The 24,779-nt window shown below is 38.8% G+C and overlaps 1 protein-coding gene across 5 annotated transcripts in view; it reads left to right on the forward strand.

Moving 5' to 3' along the window:
- The window catches only part of MRTFA (myocardin related transcription factor A), a 121,131-nt gene that overhangs the window by 30,997 nt on the left and 65,355 nt on the right, over positions 1-24,779 (forward strand). For 2 of the 5 annotated variants that reach the window (XM_075751783.1, XM_075751774.1), the window contains exons 2-3: positions 2,320-2,383; positions 12,969-13,230. Coding sequence is in view for 2 of the 5 variants with exons in the window: in XM_075751760.1 (XP_075607875.1) it covers positions 21,297-21,342 (46 nt within the window). In the remaining 3 variants the exon portion in view is untranslated. Of the gene's footprint in view, positions 1-2,319; positions 2,384-12,968; positions 13,231-21,029; positions 21,142-21,258; positions 21,343-23,686; positions 23,803-24,779 lie in introns of those variants that run through there. The other 3 variants (XM_075751760.1, XM_075751765.1, XM_075751792.1) reach the window with 3 other exon arrangements.

The raw sequence follows: 24,779 nt of genomic DNA on the forward strand, positions 1-24,779 counted from the left end.
TGTCTGGTTATGGGGTCCCACTTCTGTAAAAGACTAGCAGATGCCCTGTACCAGGTGGTAGGACAGGCAGACCAAGAGAAGGCTCAGTGTTGGAGCTGTCTTGACTCAAGTGAGATTTGGGAGAACATGGATCTTAAGTGCTGGAAATGAAATGCAGCAGCGTGATGATTTTCCATCTTTATCAGTGCTGTTGCAATCTTAAATTAGAGGAGAATATCCAATGAACCAAGAGTACTGGAAATTAGGGATTGGCCAGCAGAAATCTTCAAATGACACGTGTCTCTAACTTCTCCACACTTGCATGTGTGAAAAGTGGTTTCAGGGACACCTGTGTCTCAAAAAAACCCTCCAACCCCAAACCTCAAGTTAAAAAAATCCCACTCAAAACCAAACAATGCCAAAAACTTCCATTAAAGTAAAGATTTAATATGTGAATAAATTTCATTCATTTATAATTTGTGATTTTAAAAAAACACCACCATCACAAGCAAACATTCCATACCTAAATTTTGATGTTATGTTCTTAATGCTGTCGGAAGAATGCTCCAGCAAAATTATTTTATCAGATTATATAATAAGGTACTTTGTTCATCAAATTGGAATATTGAACTCTTAACAGTGGTTAATTGTTTACTATCTTTGTGGAAGACTTTGCTTTACTTCTCGAGGCCTTTTTGCCTTGCCTTTTAGGAAATCTAGGATCTGCAATTCTGTAAAAAGCACACTGTAAGTATGTACTTGGTTTTGTAGCCTTGCATCATTATCATATTTTAATTACAGTTGTATCAGTTTGGCTGCTTTATGAAAGAAAAATTATTTCTTGTTATGGGTTCTCACATTAAATTAATTGTTTAAGTGGTTATGAGTAATTCTAAATATTGACTTGATGACAAATATTGTAAGAGGTGGCAGAATGACTTCTTGATTCTGTGGTAGAGCCATGATTAATGTGTGCTGACACGTTTCGTTCAAAGAAAAATTGAAACATTCTCTGAAAGGGATTGTAAGGGAAGCTTCTAAAGTAGTAATGTCCTTACTTTTTTTTATTTGTATCAGTATTGTAAATCCCTTCTGCAAATTGTTAATTGGAGGAGAGTTGACCAAGTAGATGTGCAATTCATTACCTGTAGCTGGTTCTAAACAGCTTCCTCCTTTTATTTGTTAGGGATCAGGAAACTCTTTCAAATTGTGTGATTATTCAAGTGTCTAGCTGTGGTCATTCTTTCTTCAGAAGAGACTAATCAGTCTAATTGGTCTTATTCCTTCTGATCTTAAAGTAGTAGACAACTCATTCTATTTTTTTTTTTTTTTCCTTCCACTCCAGCTACATTAATGATTGTGTCCTAAGTCCATCCAGTATCCGGTCTGAAGTTTGTATTTGGGAAGGTGCCTGGGTTTCTTTTATTTTTCTCCTCTTGACAGAGTATCATGGCACCTCAGCTGCAATTCTGTGCTTCTGGTGTCTAGGAAGCTCTGAAGTCTGAAAAGCTCAGAGGAGGAAATGGAATGGAAACTTTGTGTTAAAACCTTTATATGATGATTTGTATTTTTTTTTAAGGTGGCTAAGGAAGTAGGAGTGAAAGTAGGGCAACTACAAATCAACTTCTGACCCTTTTTATTACCATTTGAAACAATAGTCTTCCAGAGAATTATTTTCTAGTCAAGTACTGCTATGCACGCCTGTTAAAACTGTGTTGCCAGGGGAAAATGATGTGTTACTTCGCTACATTTATGAGTTTTTAAGGTGTGCAGGATGGTTCCCTCCTCCTCCCCCTCCAAAATGGGATTCTCATTGCAGTCTTGACAAGTCTCTGAAATGTACTTTTTTACCTCTTCTTGTTTTTGTTTGGATGGATAACATGGTGTAATAAACTAGTCATAACAGTCTCCAACTTCTACTATCCAATGTTTAAGAATGATTTCAGTACAAGGACGGGAGGATTGAGTGTATCATTTGGTGAATATTCTGGCTTACTAAATCTCAAACAATGCATTCTTCAGAACTGACAAACCAATAGTCCTAAAGTAAAAGTTCTGCTCTGCAAGTAGCATGGATATGTGTATACAAGTGTGGCAGTCTTTATGGTATTTCAGTCCAACTTCTGTTGTCTGTGCCAAATGAATTTAAAATTATATGAAAAAAAGAATCATAAATAAAGGACTTTGCTCCTTAATCTTAAGAGAGAGGGTTTTTTTGGGAGGGGGTGGTTTGGGGTTTTTTTGTGGGTGGGTGGTTTGTTGTTGGGGTTTTTTAGTGGTTTTTTTTTTTTTTTTTTTTTTTAAGATCTCTGAGTATTTGTGTCCTGTTTTCCCTTTTAGTGACTGGGGAGAGAGCTGCTGGCATGGAAGCGAGCTGGGTTTGTCCGTGGGAACTGTGAGTAAGGTATGTATTGTGTTCTCTCTGCTGTCTTTAGTTTGTACCTTTTGTTCTTATGTGCTGAATTGAAACTTGCTTGTGGTCACTAAACATGAGGGATAGTAGTGTGTTAGAGATGGAATAATTTGAAATTGTACTGGCATCAGGTGTGACTGCTATCCAGCACTGACTTTATAATCAGTGTATAAATGGCACACTTGTGCCCTTTTCACTGCTGCCTAGCAATTAGTCAGACTTGTCACAAGTTAGCTGGTACTGTGTTGCAAACTTTTTTCAGTGTTATTGATACTTGGCTTGCTAGACTGATTTATTCCAGTATATAAAGGCAGACAATTGTATCTATGCAGTAAAATTGTTATGCCTGCAAAAGTGTAACTGAGCTTACTGTGATACAGTAGCACTGAAGAAAGCGGATGATACATTCAGACTTATTTTGTGGTCCCAGGTTGAGCGTTATAGTAAAGAATAGAAAATGTTTTAATCTGTTCTAGCACCAGAACAAAAGTCTTGGTTTAGATGTCCTTCGTGTGCTGGCTCTTAGTATTGTTGCTTCAAAGAAAGAAGTAGTGAAGGTTGAATTTGGTATCCTTTGAATTGGCAAAGAACAGAAGCAGTACCGATTCCCCCACCCCTCCACCATGTTCTTTACCCGCATTCATTAGATTTACGTGTTAGGGAGTACCTCTTGAGTACTTGCTATTTCTTTTCAATGAACTGGTTAGCTTAGACAGGACAGTAATATTGATATATGCTTCTCTGTGAATCACTGAAGAAAATTCTTACATATTTTTCAGTATTGGGGAAATTGAAGGATGAAAAGTCACCTCTCCTAGGGGAAAAAGGGAACAGAATATCTGGTAACTCAGTCTCAATTGCTGGACTTTCCACTTAAATGAATGTCATGCTGGGTAGCTGTATTAGGAGATGTTAATAAATTCAAAGACATTTGGATTCCACTCCCAGTGTCCATTGATGGGGAGGAGAGGCAAAGTTAGTTCAGATTGGTTTAATTTCTGTAGACAGTTTCAAACTGTCATGACTAAAAAATGTGACTGGTGTCTGAAAAACTTCTTGCCGACTCTGTTTCAGGCTTTGGTTTCACACTGTACCTAACATGAGGTAACTGAAAGCTGTCGCTTTTCAGTGGGCCCTGCTCCTCTGTTGGTTTTGGTGTTTTGTTGGGTTTTTTTTTTTTTGGTGGGGTTTGGTTTTTTTTTTTGAGATCTAATGAACCTGTGGATGCAGGGTTCAGATTGCTAGCACAAAGGGAAAACAAGCATGTTTCAAGGTGCAGCTTTCCAGCAGAACAGCAAGCTAGATAAACAGCAAATTAGATAAAATGTAAAACTACTTCCTCAGACACACAAAAGTAAGTTGCCAAAAAAACCCTTGCCACAAACTCCTTAAGATTCTTCAGTTCTGCCTGCTGCTTTGTGCCGACATGAATACTTGTGCCAGGAACTGAACTGACTGAAATCTAACTACTTTACCTTTCGTTTATTTCTTTTTTTTTTTTTTTTAAAATTATTTTATTTTAGTCTCAATTGGCTCCCTGAGCTATCTTTCCTTCCTGTTCCTGTCTCAAAGTTTACATCTGCATTTGAAAGTATTGTTTCTTCTGAGGTCTTATTTCCACTCTGCTCTTGTCCAATGACATTCTTGTCCCAATCTGCCCTAAATCTACATTCGACATGAGTTCCTTCATACTTTCTGAGCCCTTCGGTTTTTCTGCCATGAAGTTCCAAGTCAAAGCTCACATCTGGCCGCAGATCGTCAGCATTCCCTTTTCTAGTTTGCTGCAGCCTCCCTGCTTCCATTGGTTGTTGGCATCCGTTGCCACATGCCTTTGCTGCTGTCTGAATTCAGTGCTTCATTTCCTTGCCCCTGTGGGGCGGGGAGGAATGCTTTGCCTCCAACATGAAGGAAATTTTAAAAAATGCATCCGACAGCAATTGCAAGGAAGTCAGTCAGAAGGTGGTGAAAAACAGGCAATCCTGTTCTAAACACACTGTAGTTCATCATGCATTTCTTTGGCACCAGTGCCGGCTTAAACAGCTTGCTCCCTTTCATGGCTCCCTCTGTTTTGCTGGCATAGCTGTTTTTGTGGCCGTGGTGAGCCACTCTGGGGAACAGATCCTCCTGGAAAGAGGTGGGTTTTTCTAGATTATTTTTCATCTGGTCCAGTACATGTTGTCTCCATAAGATTTATGCTACTTTCACAATGAGGAAGGTATGAGAGTGGGAATGTGTAGCAGACTGCTTAAGTTGGCACCACTGCTAGATATTTAAGTGTGCTCTTTGACATTACAGTTAAGTTGATCTTTCAGTGAACTGCTGTTGCAAACACTGGTCAAACCTCTACGCAGCTGTGCATTCCTGTTTCTTCCTTTGCATCAGAGCTAGTGGCTGTGCAGCCACAGGGCACATCCAGCTAGCTGACTGATCCTGTAGAAAATGGTTTCTAATCTTTTGCAGAGTTAATCGTCTGCTGATTCAGCTGACCTGACTCACCCCGTGGGTGCACACTCATTAGATCAGACAAAAGGGAAGCAGCAGGAACCAATAGCTTGGTAGCAGAAGGCTGAATTCCTCTTTTAATTATGATGTTGAGCTATATCATGACCAAGGCCTAAAATATACAAGTGTACCCATTGACACATGAGACTTGAACATCACATCTTTTTTTGCGCTCTGTTTTTCTTTGAACTTCAGTAAAATTGTTATTTCTTCAGTAGCCATCATCTTTAGCCTCACAAACTAGATGATTAATTCAACACACTGAGAGGTATGATAGAATTATGCATCTATAAACTGCTTCACCAGTTTAAGGCTCAATGTCCTCTGAAATTAGAAGGATGTCTTCCTTACTTGTGCTTTGAGCTCAAATAAGAACTTCAGAAATTGGTGGGGAGTTCACTCTTTTTAAGCAAATATCATTGTGATTCTCAAAACTAGCTTTGGTATTATCAGTTCTTCTGTCTACCCAGAGTTCCATGAGCTTGAAAGCCACAAAGTTCCTCCAAATACATATTGAATCATGAAAAGTATTTCTTAAAAAACATCTGGAATGCCAAACTACATTTCTTAGCCTGCTGTTTGTGGTTTTAAGAAATGGATGTTTGATGATGATTTTTCAAGATCTCTTAAAGACTTTCTATCACTGCTGGACTGAGTGAAACAAATGCTAGTGTCTTATGAAGGAAATACTTACAGCTTGAGAAATATGGTTCTTGATGAGTGGTTGTTAAAATCGTGTGTGAGGCTATGGTTGTCTACAGCAGAATTATACAGTTGATAGCTTTGCACAAGGTGTCGTCTTTGCATCTTTTCCCCCTCAAGTCCTAACATCTCTATACAGCTGTTCATGCCTTTTACCTGATAACATTTATTACCATTTTCTTGCTGGCCTGAGCATGTTTTTTTGACTCTTGTACTGATAGATTTGCTAGAGGCGGTAGTGGAGAGCCTTCTGGTGATGATTCAAAGATGTCCTCTCTTACTGTAGTGTTACTGGCACAGTATACATACAGATTCTGATTCTTTAGCTCAGAAAGAAAGTTGTACTCATCCATGTTTTACCAGCATCTTTGTTCACAGGTGTTGCAATCTTTGCATTTTTAATAGGGGCTTTGTAGGGTAGTGGCTTGTGATCATGATAAGATGGACAGTTTACACCTTTAAATCACTGGTTCTAATCCAGGACAAATTCAGTTGCTTTTTGACTGTTTTTGCCTTTCCTCCCTCCCCAATTACTGTGAAAGTGAAGGAAGTTGATGACTGGTTCATTTTGCAGAAGACAAATGCGTGTGGAATATGTATGTTAAAATAAAATTCCATAATCTAAGAAGATCTCTCTTTAGCGGTCCACATAGTTTGTTTTCTTAACTTAAGGTGGTTCCTCAAGAGCAAGCTATTACATTGTCAGGGTACAGTCTTTGTGATGCTTGCCTCGTTGCTTACTGTATTGTGTATACTTTATGGACAGTATCATCAGTTTAACTCTCACTTAACTGGAGATGTAATTCTGCCAACAGTTGTGTGCCTGGGTTAAGCTGACTGACAGAAAACCAAGTAATTTTTTTTTTAATACAACCTTGGAGGTCTTCCTGTTGGTGACTTGACTTTGAAATCTAAAGATAAAAGGAATATCTCTCACTCTGATTGTTCAAGCTTCTCAAGCTAATGTGATGCTTTGGCTTCCATCTGCTACTTCTGGATTATTCTTTTGATTTGTGATGAATTGGGGGGGGGGGGGTATAGTTGCCTTTGGGCATGTCATGACATACTCCTGTCACTCATTTCAAAGATTTATCCACTTAAAGCCACTTTGCCCCAAGATTGCCTCTTCTGTTGGTTGGATGATCTCAGCTGGCATAATCATTTAACAGAAGGCTGCTCTTAAGTTTAAAATAAAAAAAACCTGTCCTTTCAAAATAGCCCAGCTGCACACACATGCTGTTGCTGTTAGGTGCTGGAGGTTGCTTAGCAAATCTTAAATTGGTAGGAAATTGCTATTACCCTGGCAACTCAGCCCCAAAATGCAAACAAGGAAAGCTGTCTATAGAGGTGTCCTTGCTTGATTTGGAAATTGTGATTTTTTTTTTTTTTCTGTGCCTCTCTGTGATTTTTACTTACAAAACAAAAGGAATTTAAAAATAAATATGTTTTACTCTGGTTATTGAGGTTTCACATTAGGGAAGATGGTACTGTTCTTTGGTTCATTTAAATACTGACTGTCAAGATCTTGGTTATGCCATGAGTATGTGAATATTGCCAAAATTGAGAGAAGTCTAATACATGAAGACCTAGTGCATGTGTCCGTGTTCAACATGAATGTTGGATAAATTAAACTATATAACAACACCTTAAAGTGACACTGCTACCAAAAATAGCCATCCTGATTTCTTTTTTATTTCTTTGTGCCTCATTCTCCCTCATGCTAGCCCAAGTTTTTGTGTGGCTGGGTGGCAAGCCAGATCAGGAACTGACGCAGATTAAAACTAGTAGTTTGTGTGTGTGTGGCCAGGTCAAATTTAACACAGGTCAGTTCCTTGATCTGGTTTAGCCTGTGCTGGCCCACAGGAGGTGAGGAATGGGCAGGCCGGACTGTTCCTTTTGTTGGCAATGCCAGTTTGGTGTCCAACCAGAGGATGTGGTCTTATGATACAGCTAAGTTGATCTAAGCTAGCTCTTGCCAAAAGAGGCGGTCTTGGATGCATGCCTTTGTTGCTTCCTTGTGCCAATATTGGTGCTTGTCTGGCCTTATGATGGGATGATTAATGGATCTAAAATGGCAGGAAACTAATCCTAATCCCTTCTCTCCCTCCCAGTTTTCCTTTCACTTAGCTCTGTGAACTGGCTTACTGTGGGTCAGGCAGGTTTCAGTACTGCATGTGTCTGTCTATTTTGTTTCCCTTTTATGTCTGGGGCTTTGGGATATCCTTCAGTGATTCTGGACAAGCAGCTTTACAAGAAGTTTCTATAAGTAGTTTTGTCATATGGTAAATGCAAAGCAGAATACTTTTTCACCAAGGAGTAAGCCGGTCAGGTTTACTGTGTGTTTACTGTGATGTGGTGTTGGGATGGCGAGAGGATGTACCTAAAAAGACATGCCCTTATGAAGACAGGATGAGGGAGTTGGGATTGTTCAGCCTGGAGAAGAGAAGGCTCTGGGGAGACCTTAGAACAGCCTTCTAGTACCTGAAGGGGCCTACAAGAAGGCTGGAGAGGGACTGTTTATCAGGGAGTGCAGTGATAGGGTGAGGGGTAATGGCCTTAAAGCTGAAGGAGGGGAAATTTAGATTAGATATTAGGAAGAAATTCTTCACTGTGAGGGTGGTGAGGCACTGGAACAGGTTGCCCAGAGCAGTTGTGGATGCCCCATCCCTGGAAGTGTTCAAGGCCAGGTTGGATGGGGCTTTGGGCAACCTGGTCTAGTGGAGGGTGTCCCTGCCCGTGGCAGGGGAGTTGAAACTAGATGATCTTTAAGGTCCCTTCCAACCCAAACTATTCTATGATTCTAAATAGCTACCATGTGGAAGTTGCAGAGCAATTTAGCCTTTGTAGTTTGCAGGCTAGACAAAGATCATCTTTTTCCAAAAATTCTTATTGGCACAAAATTGACTCTGCCGTCTTTGTCTATCTGAAATTGAAGTTTGTTAGATGCCTCCAGAAGTCAGAAAGGGATAAAGATTATTTATATATTTAGGAGTAGTGTGAGTAGTGTGTAATGTTCCTTTTGAGCATCTCCATCTTCTCCCTGGTGCTGCGGTCCATGCTTGTATTGTTGAGGCAGTGGTTTTGTGCTTTATAGCAATATAATTTGGGCACTCCTGGGTCCTGAGAGCTCACTGTTGCCGCTGCATTATGGTGACACAGCTGTGCTTGTAGTTGGCAATGGACTAGACTGGGGAACTGATTTTGCTGAATACCCAGAAAAAATGGCTGGTTTTCAGCTAAATTGATTCCCCAGTTGAAGAAGGGGCAGTGTAGGGACAGAAGCAAGCAGCTGGATGGTGGAGGACTTGAGGGTTGCTTAAGCTGGTGTTGCTGCTGCAGAACATCTGTGGGATCACAGCCACTCTTGTCCCAGAAGCAGCTGGCCCAAAAGTAGAAAAATGCCATGATAGAAAGCTTTTGTCTGGTTAGGCAACAGATACAAATCCTTGAGGGCACTCACCCTGAAACCCTTGTTGAGGATAAGAAATACTTGCTCTTAAGAATGTCCATCAGCTTCTGGATGACTCATTTAAAGATCATGGTATAGCACATTTCTTTATGGGAAATCTTCTAGTCTGTTCAGAAATAACAGGAAAACAAACATTTTACAATTTTAATTAGGTTCTAAATATTAATGTGTGTAACTGATTGATCCTTTTATAATGACAGTTATAGAGTGGTATAACTGTCTGGGAAGTCTAAAAACAGCCTTTCTGTTGGTTACAGAAAAGGATTCCATGCCTTTCACAGGACTTCCAAATAATGCAGCATGGATGATTATAAATCCTCAAAGCATCTTCCAAATTCCTCTATGTCCTCATCATACTTTTAATTGAAAACTCAAAAACAAACTTTTAAAATCAAACTCACCCAGTTACAGCTTTTACTGTAGTCTTGTGGACCGGATGCATTTTTAGATTTTTTTTTTTTAAATGGGGATATGTTGCATACTAAGACTTGGCATTGCTCTGAAAAAAGTTCCCTTTCCCTTAGGTAGTGGCTAGATGTTTGGATGTACAAATGGTGTAAGCAGGTTCTCTGCCCTGTGCTGTACTGGCACAAGTGTTGGTGTGGCTGCACGGCAGACTGCACTGGGAACTTGATTTAGCTGGAGTGAACCAGAAGACTAGCTTTTACACCTGGGTCAGTTTTCTCATTGGTTTATCTTGTATCACTGCAGATTCTTGTGCTGGACTAAAATGGGAGGGGGATGTAGAGGAAGGAGACAGCAGGATTTCCTGATGTGTTTAATGGTTCATCCCAGTTTAGTTTCATTTGAGCTGCAGCCCTACTTGGAGTAATAGAATTGTTGTCCAGGCTGTTTGAGATGCGGAGTCAGACTGATTTTTTTTTTCTTCTTTTATTTTCTTTTTTCTTTTTTTCTATTTTGTGGCAGTGTTCCCCTGTACTGTGTTCGTTCAGCTATGGCTTGTATGGAGGAATCAATGCAGCTGAAAAATAACGTAGGAAAAACTGCATTTCAGCTGAATCAGCTTTCTGATATGGTTCACAGTGTGGATATACAAGCAGCACTGCTGGCACAACGCAGGATATAGTGGCAGGGCAAGAATGAATGTCAATGCGAGGTTTGTGCAAGCTGTGTTACCTTTGATGTGGGACAAACATTGAATGACATGCCAACTAGGATTAAGAAGAAACCTTCTATCTGTGTCGTCTCCTACATGAGTTAGGAAACCTGCAGGTCCAGGTACAACTCTAATGATAATCCAGGCCCTGTGCTGAAGTTCCATTGGACAATTTACTAGAGAAACTCTGGTTTATAATCCCAGTGCCAATGAACACCACTTGGTGTGGTGCTGCTCAGAGTTACATAGCAAACTAGTGTGCGAGGACTGACTTGCCCCACTCTGTGCTGTACCTGGCTGGGCTAGACTGCTTTTGCTGTAGCTTGATACTGTGCTTTTACATAAAGGATATAGTTTCAGTGGACTGGCTACACTGAATATACCTGCGTTAGGGAAATAGATTCTGTTTTACAACACTGTTGTTAAAATGGTGTTTGAAATGTGATTTTCCTAGTTTATGCAGGTTACACATTCCTGTTTAAAAGAAAATCTAGTATGTCGGAAGTTCCTAAGTACAGTTGCTGTTTACCTAGTTGGAACAGATCTTATGTGTCTGAGACATATCAAACTTTTTTTCCCCTTTTGGGAAGAGGACAGAACTCTCTTTTTCCAGGTTAGATTGAGGAGGGAAGGTTGAGTCTCCTACCATTCCAAATCCTTGCTGGGTGGGTGTTAGATATGTCTGTCACCTATTTGTGGATTCAGGCCTGGCTGCACTTGTGCTCCCACATGATCTGACCTAACCATCATGTGGTACTAGACAAAGTGTAACATCTCCAGCACATCTCCTTCGATAAAGCAAATTGGCTTTGGCTCCCGTAAGATGGTGACAGCAGTCCTTACCAGCCAGCCTCCTAACTGAGCTCTTTTAACTCTTCCTTTTAGCCCCTTTCCACAGGCCTCCAAATGCTACAGGGACAGAGCCTGAGGCCAATTATAGTGGTCATGATTTAACTCTTTCCAGCCTTTGCAAAGATTGTTATAGCTTACCAAACTCTGTTAGTCTAAGTCTGTGTTTTAAGGATGTGTGTTTCCAGGCTTTCTGTATCCATTGTAAAGAGAAGGGCACAATCCCAATTTTTTCTCTTTGCAGATTACCGTTACAATTTGCTCTCAAATGGATAGGAGCGATGTTTGCTTTGGACAGGAAATATATCAAGGAGGGGTAGGCACTTTCTAGCCAAGCTTTAACTGAAGTAAAAGCAAATACTTCATACGGCAGTAAGGTTTGGCTCAGTCTCATTTGTTTTGTTGTAACAAGCATCAGCTTCGGTTGGTGGTTTTTGTTGTTTTCTTTTTTTCCTCCACCCTTTTTTCCTTGCTTCTCTTCAGATCATGACATAGGGTCCTGGGAATGAACTTATGACAACATGGATAAAATAGCGTGTATTCATTACCAGTAATTCTTATTGTTGCCTTGAATATACACCGAACAAATTTTTGAAACAAATGTACTGCCATTTATAACTTTGTTCTGGGTATTAACAGAGCAAACATTACTAATCAACTGAAGTACAAAACTGAAATAGAAGTGGGGAGAATGACTATTTGAGCTACTCTATCAGCTATTAATATGTTGAATGTTGTCACACTCATTCAGGTTAATGATGAGTGTTAAGTGAGGAATACTTAATAAAAACCTGTATTGTTAAAAACTTTGCTCCAAGTTTACACTTTCTGATTGATTTCTGGAGGATTATCCTGATGGTTTTTACTTTGCTGCTTTGCAGCTTGCTTTACCTGCATCTTTTTGAAGCTGAAGGTTAGCCCTGGTAATACCTTTTGTTTGATGAATGACTACAGTGCAGCAGAGTTATGTAGTGCTAGTCTACTGAGTTTAGACTGGTTGAAACAGCAGCATACCAGGAAGCAGGAGACTTCCATCCTCATTAATCAAAACCAAATATGATTGCCCTTGTATAATGTCCATTACTGTTTAAATGTTGACACAGTAACCATTTCAGTGGAGACTTCCAGCTGGTTTGTTTCTGTTTAAATTACTGAACATAAAAGAATTTTTATTTTAACATAGTGGTGGCTTTTAAATACTTATTTAAAGAATTACGGAAATATCGTGAAACATTTAAAAATTGCTTATTTCATTAAAGCCCTTTATATATTGCACATTACTGTAGCTGAGGTTTTTGATAGGAAAACTTTTTTGTTTACTTTATGTGGAATATTTTTCTTGCATTCGTTTTCTCTGACAGTGAATTGGGAAGAGAGAATGGGGCAAGAGAAATATTTTTTGAAGTGCAAATGATTTTATATGAAAATCCTCATTTGTGATACTCAGTTGTCCTTCCAGGTTTATTATGAATGATTACTTTACCTGACTGGATTTCAACTTGACAGTTGTCCTGTTAAAACACCATTGTTGGTATAAAAGGACAGTAATCGAGTTCAGCAAGGTTGTAAATAGGTTGACTTCACTGGAAGAACTCAATCTGTGGTGATTACAGTTCTAGTCTTCTGAAGATTGGGTTCCTAAAGTACCAAAAAGTTGAGATTGTTCTCGTACTTTTTAAGAAAATGATAATAATCTGTAATCCATCAGTAGTTTCTGCGGTGATGCTGTTGGAGTTTTATGCAAGTTTATAAACTGCTGAATTTAGCAATTTTCAATCACTAGTTGGATTTGAATTGATGATGATAACACAGACACAGTGCTAAAGAACATGTTTCTCTAGAATATGGAGATGCCATAATGAACTGGACATACGAGTTAAGACTCTCATGTGAGATTTACGAGTTGGATTATTTTTTTTTGTTTGTTTGTCTTGCAGGTTGCCATCACGAAAGCCAAAGTGGATTTCTCCGGTGTGGTGTGCCTGCCCCCTTCCGTCATTGCTGGAAATGGGCTGGACGGAGGAGGGGCTGGCGAAAATGATGATGAGCCGGTGTTGGTGTCACTTTCAGCGGCCCCCAGCCCTCAGAGCGAAGCTGTTGCCAATGAGCTGCAGGAGCTCTCCTTGCAGCCCGAGCTGACCCTCAACCTCCATCATGGCCGAAACCCCAACCTTCCTCCACTCAGTGAAAGGAAGAATGGTAAGTGGTACAGTGCACTCATGTTTCATCTAGTATGTCCTCACCAAGGAAGTACTGTGGTGTTGTCATGGTATGTGTTCTGGTGACAGGGCTGCTTCTTATTGCTTCTTACAATGTTTTATTTGTATGAAGAGCTAATAATCTGGCATTGTCAAAATTGATTTACATTGTTCAATGGGAAGGATTGATCCAACTGGCTGTGGAAGTTCCACAGAGCTCCAGTGATAAATGCTTCAGATTATTGTTGTAGGTGAATACCAGAAACAACTTCCACATGCTTTGTGGTGACTAAAAGTTGTGCAAAGCTGAGACAGTCAGTCAAAGGAAATGTTAGCTCATCTTCAGGCTATAGCCATCTGTAGATGTTTTTCTTTGCCACCTTGGTCTGCACTTACCAAGGGTGAGTAACTTTCACTGCAAATGTCTGAAAAGTTCTGTTGGACTTGTTAGAAGGAGGAACAAGACCTAGAGTTAAACATGAAAAATCCCAGAGTGAGAATGACCTAGCTATGTTTCTTGAGTTGCAGGTAGCTCATAAACAACTATGGTATGAATCCCTCTAACCATTTGGTGAGTGACAGTGGAGTGGTGAAATACAGGGTGGCTTGGTGATCAGAATTCCTGGTTTTGGAAGAATGTGAACTGTCTGAAGCTCAGGGTCACCAGGCTGCTGTGAAAGCCTTTGCACATTCAGCCCCATCTTGTGACAGACTGATGAAACCATTTGATAACCGGTGGCTTCTGTTTGTGAATTGCTCTTGTTGATCTCCCTTCACTCCACCCTCTGCAGTATATGTTGGTGGCTCTTGACAATATGAAGGTCTTGCTAGAGTCTAAATTCTTGCTGTCAACTTTACCTGCAAGATACTATGGATTTGAGCATGGTTGAGTCCTGGTTGCCTTATTGTGTTGGGCATTATATGCATTACATAGAGTTGCGTGACACAATATATTGGAAATGCTGGGGAGCTTTGAAGCGACTTTATAGCCAGAACATAATGCTTATGATAAAGTGATTTAGACTATGTGAACTGTAGGACAGTAATTTGGATTGGAAGGATACCTCACTTGACATGCCTGGTTCTTCACCTCCAGAAACCGAGCATGTCCTTCTCTGAACAATGTATCACTGTTTTACTAGTTGGAAGACTTAATTAACTTCAACCCAAGGTATTGGTTTTTAAGAGGATGAAAAGGATTTCCTCATTCATATACATTATACCATCAATATGTGATTACAGTCATGTTTACAGGCTGTAAAAATGGAGAAGCTAGAAACTGCAAAATAGAACAAAAAGCTTCTAGTCCTTAATGTTTGCAATCCTCTAAGTATAAGATAAAATACATCCAGTGGAGATAAAGGTGGTGGTAAATAAAGAGAAAAAATTGGAATATTAGTCAGCATAGTAGACTGTGATTTCAACACATCTCAACTAGTGGTAGACTTGGTCATTTTATAGTTACGAAGGCAAGGAGAGATTTCCAATGAAATTTAACTGAGGTAGTTTTGAAACTAGCAGGGGGCTTGAAGGCAGCATGGGAAATGCATATGAGCCTTTGTTTCCAAAACCTGACAGCTGGCCACCTGAAGGTGACATTGTACATTTACTGGAGGCAGGGCTCTTCTCAGTGACTAAGACATGATTAAGGGTCCTGAATTGGGAAGAAGCAATTTATTCTCAATGCCACAGGGAAAGGGATACTAGTGTTGGGAATGGATAAGAGTACGTTTTTAGGAAAATGAAACTTGTAGCAGCACTTTGAATGGATACAAGCAAGACACAACAACTTTTGTTATGGTCAGAGGAATGGATATTCTGTTACAGAAATGCAAGAGTCTTATATGATTCAGTTGTTTGGATAGTTTTAAAAATTGGTATATTGGGAATATTTTACAGAAATAATTGGTTTTCCTGTATCAGAATAATGTTATTTTTATGGACTCAACCTTGAAGCTGTATCGTTATGGCCTGCAAATCTGCTTGACTGAAACAAGTAAAATAGAGTTGGGTTTAAAAAGTATTTGAAAAGGAACACCTCTGCCCATACCTTTTGCCAAAGAAAATAAGGATATTCCCGGAAATGACTCATTAGGTGGGTCTCTTCGGAGCTGATTCTTTTATCAGGGCTCAGCACAATAGTGGGAATTTTACTGCTGGAGGTGCAGCTTTTCAGACAAGGTGTAAAGTCCCTGATCTAGACTACCTCAATATTCCTTATCGTCAGAGGTACACAATGCTCTTTTCTCCTAGGCTGCAGTATGTTCTTATGTGTTGTTTGTATGTACATTCATTAAAGTATTGTGGGACAGAAAAGTGCTGTTGAAATATGGTTATCTGCAAACTGTCACAGCATAAAAGGAGACTTGGCTTAGTGAGCTGTTGAGAAACATAGCTGATGCATTTTGAATTAATAAACTTGTTACCTCAGAAAGGAACTTTTCAGTTATCTTGGGGTAGAGGTTGCACAGCTGTTGAAAGCTGTTGAGCTTGTTAAAGGTCCTTTTTTAATATGGTATATCTTTGTTGTTGTGCCTTTGGCTTCAAACATGTTAAAAAAAACCTTTAGAGATGATCTGTCAGTTGAGATGGCAATCTGCTTAAACATTTGAGCAATCCAAAGTGGTTGTAGAAGCATATCTTGTGTAGTGAAACTGCTTCTGTGACAACTTGCCATATACAAGGTATGAGGAAGATTCAAGCTGAGTGGCAGTGGGAGGGGAGGAGATGGTAAATAAGAGACTTGCTGGAAGCTGCCTATCTGTGTCAAAGGGTCTGCTGGTTGCAGTTCTAGGCAGGCATTGCTGACTCACAGCTGAACTAACTACTTATGCTGAGTGCTTCTACTAGGTTAACCCTTAGTGTAACTTTTGCTTACAGAAGACTTTGTTTATGTGTAGATGTCTATAGATAAATATTACATGGATTTGTACTGAATTTGTTACTTCAGGCTGTGCTTCTGGAACAGAAACTATTAGCCGAGTTAAAATATAAATGGCATGTCAAGCATCATGGAATTATGTATCCCATGGGAGAACTGGGAATGCAATCCTTTATGCACATGCTGGCATATGTTCTAGGACAGTGGATTCCTTTTTTTTTTTTTTTTTCCTTCTGCTCTTAGAGAACTGAAGAGCAGCAAGAAACAGTTTCTGAGGGTTTTCGTGTATGTTTTGTTTCAGACCCAGACTCCTCTTAATTTTCTTCTCCCTTATCACAGCTACACATTATCCTTGTAGGTATGTGTACCTTCAAGGATAGGTACACCAAGATAGATGGGTGTAATGACCTTAAACATCTTGACTGAATAGTTGTTATTAAGTTACTCTAAATTAAAATGCAATAAAAGCTATTAAGGATATGTGTGAAGTATTGGAATGTAACAGACAGATAGGAAAGAATTTCTTCTCACTTCAGTGGAAGGAAACCTTATGGGGTAAGGTGTTAGCAAAATATTTTGAAACAATAATTAGGTTCTATTCAGACATCAAGCTTAATGGAACATTTAAGGCATAGTTATTTAATTTCTCTTTGTGCTTCACAGTGAATTTTGTACCTAAAATTCACATTCCTTCTCCTTTTTTCCCCATGTTCATCAAGGCATCAACTTTCTTTAACTATGAGAGATTACCTGTGACTGACTCATTTATTTCCTTACAAGCCAAAAAAAGGTCATTACAGAATCATCTGAAGCTCTTAAGTGTATCTTGATTTTTCTCAGTCACCTGTACTAAGATGCCAAGATAACTTTTCCCAACCCTGAGGGCAGGTTTAGAGCAAGGCCCTGATGAATGTGGTTACAAAAACAGAGAAAAAACAGGTGATGAACATACAAATCTTATGCAGTTTGATAATTTCTGATCAAAATTGTCCTTCTATTTAACTTTCATTTGAGATTATGATAATTGCTCCACTAGCTTATTGACCTTCTCTCTTGACCCATTTTCCCCAGATGAATTCATAGTTATCTTTGTCCAAAGGTCATGAAAAGCTTTGTGTTAGAAGCCTGTGACAGTCCTGGTTTCTTTTCACTCCAGGCTTGTTTAAGGTGAGGTAACATTCTTTCGAATGAACTGTTGCATTTGCTGATTGTACGTTTGGACAAAACTTGTACCAGCTTGTCAATTTTTGGGGTTTATTTGATCTGGGATGCTTGCCTTCTACGAAGCACCATATGTGCTGGGGGGGAAAGAGACTAGTTGGAATGTATGGAATTTCAGTATGATTCGAAGTCATGTAACAGGCATGTGCTTTAGGTATCGGAAGGTATTCCTACTACTGTAAAGACTGAGGGCTGTACAAAACATGGGATTAATTGTTGCCATATAAGCTGTTGATGATTATATTCACTTGCAAATTGCAGAGTTGAACTTTCTAAATGGTTCTAAGGAACTGATTTAGTGCCTATTTGCTTATGCCCATTTACTGTTAAAAGATGGGAGTAATATTTTAGATGTTTTATTTTAAATAATTGTGTAGGTAATCGCTCCTGTAATTCTTTTATTAGGTTATATGTTCCTGTCTCCCACCCTCCTTCCCCTTTTCCATCCTGGATTGTCATTACATTGAATGCAGTCAGATTCAGGATTTATTTCAAATATGACTTATTATGATGGTTTTGCAGATTTTATAGCTGTCTTCTTACTACTGTGACTTTAAAAACATTGATAATGCTTTCTTGAAGTCATGTCATAAACTGTCCTTTTTTAAAAGTTAATATTGTGACTCGTTAATTCCTTTAAGAAGTTAGGCATGTTTCCTTACCAAAAAGGGTGGTATTTTATTCCTGAGAAAGGGTTTTAAAGAGACAGGATTATTCTGAAATTATTTTCTCGGGTTTTTAGTTGGGTTTTTTTTTTGTTTCTTTTTTTTTTGTTGTTGTTGTTCTAGTGTATATCTGACTTCAGGAATAGTGTGACTCAAAGTTACATTTAATTACCAAGTGTTGATTACTGCCTCATCCAGAACTTACTTACATGTGAAGAAGATTAAGTCTGTATTGTAACAAAAAGACCAAGGCAGGAAATATATAGCTTTCTCTGATCTGTCCTTCACACACATTCCAATGAGGCTTGCTGTTTTCTCTTGTGTGTGAGTAAGAGGAATGGTTGTTGGAATAAAAACAACCAGCCTGTCTTGGATAGATTTGTGTTAAGAGACTTTATGTCCCAGGAGACTATAAATTTAGCATGCTGTCCAAAAGTTTCTGATGGAGCTATGAGATTCAGAGCATGATGGAGATGACTGGCCTGTTGCTGATGGGAGCTACTAAACAGCTAAGAAGTGGTAATCTTTTGAAATATTTAAAACAAACTTTTAAATAGTGATGGGCAAATAGTTGAGCTGGAAGGAGTAATGCCAAAGGCAGCTTTAATGTGGTGGCTTTAACAAGTTAGCTCTCAACAGTTTTTGTTTATTCCTGATCAATTTAACAAGATTATAATGCCCTTCTCCAATCACTGGTTTGTAATGTTCCTCTCCCTTCTGTTTTTCCTTTCCAGTTTCTCTCTTATTTCAGTTTGCCTTTGAGGTTTCAAGGTTCAGGGCTGATGGATGAACATTAGACATATAATTTGATAGCTTTTTTAAAAAAAATTCCTTTTTCATGAATTTAAACTGCTTGCTAAAAAAGTCAGGCCCAGATCTGAGCAGCTGTCTGTGTGAGTAAGGACTTCTGTTGCTGGTTTTGCTGTTTTAAGTATTAAGGGTAACAATGGGCAAAGGAACTCTGGTTCTTTAAAGGGAGAATGCCATCAGCAGGATTCTCAGTCTGTTCTACTTAAACAGTGAGTGGCTGCTTCACGAAAGAAAGATTACACCATTTCACAATAGTCACTGCTAGTACTTAGCAAACTGAATTCTAGCTTTGGGTGATAGCCTGCTTCTCTATTATATGGCTTTCCTCATGAAAATTTCAAGTTTTCTGTAATTCATTTATATTGGGTTACTGTCAGCCACTTCTGCAAGCTGCAACTCTCCCTCTGCCACAGTCAATACATTAGCACAAGGTATAGTGAAGGAATCTCTGTCCGAAGACATTTGGTAGTGCAATGTTCATCTTCCTTGCTGGTCAAATAAGCAACATCTTGGTTAATACTTTAAATTTCATCTGTCCACGATCACTGACAGTGCATGTGTATGTACTTCAGGGAGTTAAGTGATGTTCCTGGACACTGTAGGAAAGATTTGCTTTCCACTTTGCTCATACTGCTTCCCCTTATATTTCCATGTATCATCACAAAAATAAGCATACATTCTGCTGAAAATTGATAGTTTCCTTTATTTATGATGCATATGGATATTCAGGGTAGGTGTTAAAGTGACTTATTTCTCTCAGTAGTGTCTCTGAATTCTCGGGATACGGTGCACCAGTGCAGTTCCTTTCCATAAGGACTACGCAGCAAGAATGAACGTTGAGGCCTGCATTTTTTGCCTAGTCTGGCTGCAAATCTAGGGCTGTATAGGTAGCGTTTGAATATAAGAGAAGTCCAAATGAGCTGATTCTTGTCCTTTTAACAACACACTACTGATGTAAGGAGTATGGAAATCAGATAAACACTACACTATCATCATTATAAGGGATTTTCCTGTATTGTTTAAAGCTGCCAAATGAGTTTCTTCTGCCTCCTTTGAAGCCCCAGATGTGTTTGTGAGGGGGAAGGAAGATACGTTGCTAAAACCTGCCATGCTCTTCTTTCAGCTGTCGAGCAGCTGTTGGGGAGTCCTTGCATCTGAGTGCTAGAGAAGCCCTGAAGTTATCTAAGATTGGTGGGGTCAGAAAACAGTTCTAAAGCAGTTTTGTGCACCAAGTTACTCATCTTCATGAATACTATTGTGGCAGGAAAGGATTCTGACTTGCTACAAAGGGATTTTTAATCTAAAAAGCAGCCTGTATTTTTGATGCAGAGTGCACTATATATTTAGGCTTGGTGCAAATACATGCAGTTACTTAGATGACCTAATGAGAAGTGATGGTGAGCTTTGGGGAAAGATGGGAAATAAGGGAAAGCTGCTCTGGGGACAAAAGCATTGGAATTAGTTTGTTAAGATAATTAAATTATCTGTTGGGCAAATTACTTGAGACTCTTTAGAGACTGAAATTGAATTTCCTTTCTGTTGGGAGCTAGAATCATCTAGTGAGGAAAGATTTAATTCTATTTTTATCTCTTACTCAAGAAATATATGACTATAAAAGTTTTGTTCACTATTCCAAATCATTTGAAACTAATCATCTGGATGTGGGAAACATGGCTTAATTTTTTTTTTTTTTTTCAACCTCTAGACAGGTCGGATGGGAGGGTGTGATCCACAATGGGAAAAGTCTGAAGGAGAGAGGGTGTTTCATTTGTTTGTTTTTAAGAAACAGACGCTACCATCTATTTGGAAGAAGTTCCAGTCCTTTGTTACAGTAGCTCAGGCTTAGTGGTCAGCAAGGGGAGTTGACAGGGATAGGGGAATAGTGTAATTATTAAGAAAAAGGACTGGTAATGATTTGAAAAAAAAGTGACTGATCTGTCAGCAGGATGTATATGTTTTTGGCCATGTTGTTTCAAAGCTGAGGATATCTGCATGTTTATGTTAACACTGGGTCTCCTTGTCCTTGGAATGAAATTTCCTCATCAGCAGAGCCCCTTAGGGGATTGAATGTCTACCCAAGACGTCATCCTCTTTTAAAAGGGGGAAAAACTGCCAGTTCTAGTGTCTCTGACCCCTTCCTCCCCCCTCCCTTTTACTTACAGGCCATCCAGGGGCGGACCTTACTGCAAACTACACATCTTGCGTTCCCCTTTGAGTATTCATTTTTCTCCTAGCAGTAATTTGATTCTGGGCTGTTCCAACTTGCTTGTAGTGAATAAGCAGAGAACTGCATGTTGAAAGCCTGAGTTTTCTCAGCAGGCACAGTTTTCATCATGTAAGGATGAGAATTTCTTGCAAGTTTTGAACGAGATCCAAGTTCAGAGGTCCTCTTGGATTATTTTTTTAACATATCTATCTCTCTCTATATATATCTATCTGTCTATCTATTGAGGTGTTTAAGGGATTGTAACTGTTGAGAAAAGGATCAACATGACACTGCTGGAACCAGAAATGCAGATGACAACACTCCAATCAGGTATCACCCCAAACATATCCCATGGGTAAATTTCGGTAGTGAATCATGGTTGCTGAACTATATAGGGAGTGCCAGGAGGCTATGTGACTTTGAGTAAAGACAAGTTAGAGAGCTGTGGTAACTTCATGTGCAGGTTGCAGATGGATACTAGTTGGATATGTGACTTTGAGTAAAGACAAGTTAGAGAGCTGTGGTAACTTCATGTGTAGGTTGCAGATGGATACTAGTTGGACGTTAAATACTGATCACTTTTGAGCTTTGTCAGATAGATAATTATCTTTCTGTTCTTCATTTATTAGTCCCCAGTGTTAAATTTAAGTGCCTTTGAAGATTAGAAAATTCCAATCGAATCTAGGACTTGTTTCAAATAAATTTCCTCTGTTTAGCTTTTGGCTGACTTATGCAGGTTTATTGTTAATTTTTTTTTTCTATGAAACATATTCTTGATACTTTGGAGAGATTTTAAATTACATATTTTAGGAAAAATATTTCTGCTTTGGAACTTCCCAATACTTGTTTTATATCTTGAAAGACTGTTTCCTTGAAAATGAAAAAGGTATTGTGTTTATATGACTTTTGTGCTAAATTCTATAGTCTTTTTTTATATGTGCTTACCTGTTAGATACATACAGAGTTGCATTTCTGCCATGTAAGACGTGCTAGAGTGAGAATTATCTGTTAATGACAGTATGGTGTACTTCTGTAGAGCGTTTTTATCTGCTGCTTTAGAATATTCTGTAGTTATGAAACTTAACAAATATGTACAGATAGGAATGTCCTCTGTTCTACGGATGGGAACAGAGACTGACTGTAACCTTGGTAAGATCTGACCACAAACTAGTAGTAGCCTGTGAGTTTGGGTTTGCATTTGTGTACTCTTAATCTCTTGTAGAGTGTTGCCTGAAAAGCAGCACATATGTAATGCCAAAAGTGTCAAGACAGACTTGTTTATGAAAGTTAATTTTTTTTTTCTTTTCCTCAAGTAGTGACTTGGAAAGAGACAAGTAAAACAATAACTTCATAGTTTAATGTAGGGGTTTTGGTTTTTTTTCAGAAACTGCTGTTTTTTTCTGAATTTGTGGCCCTGATTTCCCTAACTTAGTGTATTTTTAAAAGGTCCTGTATGACATTTGTTTTATAGTTCTGACATATGGTTGTATTCTTTGTTGTTTAGAGAACCAAAGTACATTTTTTCTACCTCCTGTTGTAGATAGAAAAGGCAAGAGAGATGTTATGGCAGGGCTGTATCTTAGATGGGATACATAGTTTTTGTTTTGATTTGGAAGGGTGTTTGTACACAATACATCATTCTTCTAGTCATAGTCTTGCAATTTGTGAATTTTGGAGGTAGGGTTTAGACATTAGCAAGGTGTTTGGTATTGAACAGGATGTGTATGGTAAGACAGTATCTAATCTGTCTCTGTGTAAAGAAATTTTTTTCCTTGACATGACAGTTATTAAGTAAAGGCCTGAAAAAGAGGTTTACCTCAATGTGCTTTGTTTCTAATAGGTTTTCTAATTATGTTAATTCTTTTTTGCAGACAAGGAAGAACCATGAAATTTCATTTCAGGGTTCTTGTAGCTGAATTTGTGCATGATATTCTGGGGAGACTCACAGAATAAAGTAAGACTTGTTAAAATTAGAGAAACAGCCATCATATTAGTATTGCTTTTTTTCCCAAAACTTTATTTGTGGCTTTCTTGTTTCTTCCAAATTATGAAAACTCCTGAGGCTTGTGTTTAATTCTTAGGGTGAGAGTTTCTCCCACTAAAGAGTACTTACTTGTATGTAGCTTTCGCTTAAGTCAGCTAACCTTAGTCCTAGATAATGCAGTGGCGTTCTGCAATGTTGAGGCAATTTCCTGCCAAGCTTAGCTTACCTAATGAAGGATACAGATTTATTGCACCTCTTCCATCAGTGGCAGCTCTCTTTTCTCCTGGATCAACCACTGCTGGAAAAATATTAAGCAAGAAGCAGGCAAATGTTTACGTAAATGGATTCACAAGATTGGCGAGGAAATTAGGTATGATAATGGGATGCAACCATGTGCATACTAAGTTTTAAAGATCAATCTTGAATAGTGGAAGTGTATTACAAGCTTCTAGATAAGGAAAATGTCTACTTGATATTGAGACCAAATTGTTAAATAGTTTTTTCTTAAATTAATATTTAGTGACTTCAGCTGCTGTTGGTTGCTACTGTTATTTGGCTTAATGAGGTAGTTAAATTCTGTTGTGCAAATACTTGAGACTTTTTAGAGACTGAAATTGAATCTCCTTTCTGTTGAGAGCTAGAATCATCTAATGAGGAAAGACTTTACTTCTCAAGGCTTTGTGGTCCTGATGTTCATCTCCAGAAGCCCTACTGGAAAGATGGAAACTGGAAACAGTTGTCCCAGTCAACTCATCAAGGTTTCTGAACAGCCATTGAAGAAGTAGGAGAATCATGGCCTAAGCTTGGTAAATAAATTATGCAGACAGACCTTACACAACTTGCACTCCATAGACCAAATGTTCTTAAACCATGCGGGTCGTAAGACTGTGCTTATTTAATGCTTTGGTACTAATGGCAGTCCATTCAAGAAGTAACAGTATCTGAAGCTGTAGTTGACATAAGAAATAATGTTTGTATTCCATTAGCAACACCTTTGATGCTAAATATGAGAAAAGATTCTTAATATTTTAGAGGGAGAACCGAGGGGGAGGATACACCTTCACTATTCTGGGAGCAGAATAGCTTAAGCAGGGACTATTTCTTCAGAACAAGACATAAGTGAAGAAAGAACAATATGACTAGTGAGGTGCATATTGTATTAACCAGAAAAAATTAAACATACCTGTCAAACTGAAAAAAGGAAGAGGAAAAAAACAATACAAGTGATGACAGCTGAGGAAGAAAAAATAAAAGTGAAAATCAAGCTGAAAACACATTTCAAAAAGGCAGTAGACCCAGAAAAAATTGCAAAAATAAGAGCAGAAACTTAACTGCTGTATTTGGCATATCATTGGACTACTGAACTTGTTTGAAGAACTATGGTATTACTGACCCAGTCATTCAAAAAGCAGTCATACACAGTGAGGCAAAATTCTACATTCATATTCAAGAATACAGTTTTGAAAACACCCCTGTGCCAGGTTGTGTGTTTTCATTCTGTTGAAAATAAAGCTGATGTGCAGGTCTGTCTATACTAAGCTCTTAGCAGTGGGAGCTCCCTTATTAGTGTTTTTCTCCAAGAGTCACTTGGTCCTTTTTGCTGCCTTGACTCTGCATCTGATTAATGTTTTCTTTATATTTATTTGCTGCTTCCAAAAGCTTGCTATTTTCTTCCCATTATCTACTTCAACCTAATCTCCCTATGTAGCTTCTTTTTGTGCTCCCCTGAAGCCTTGTGTTATTCATGTCACTTCCTTATTATCTCACATGGAGATCTTGCAAG

This window comes from Balearica regulorum, chromosome 1 (assembly GCF_011004875.1).
Source record: "Balearica regulorum gibbericeps isolate bBalReg1 chromosome 1, bBalReg1.pri, whole genome shotgun sequence".
NCBI lineage: Eukaryota > Metazoa > Chordata > Aves > Gruiformes > Gruidae > Balearica > Balearica regulorum.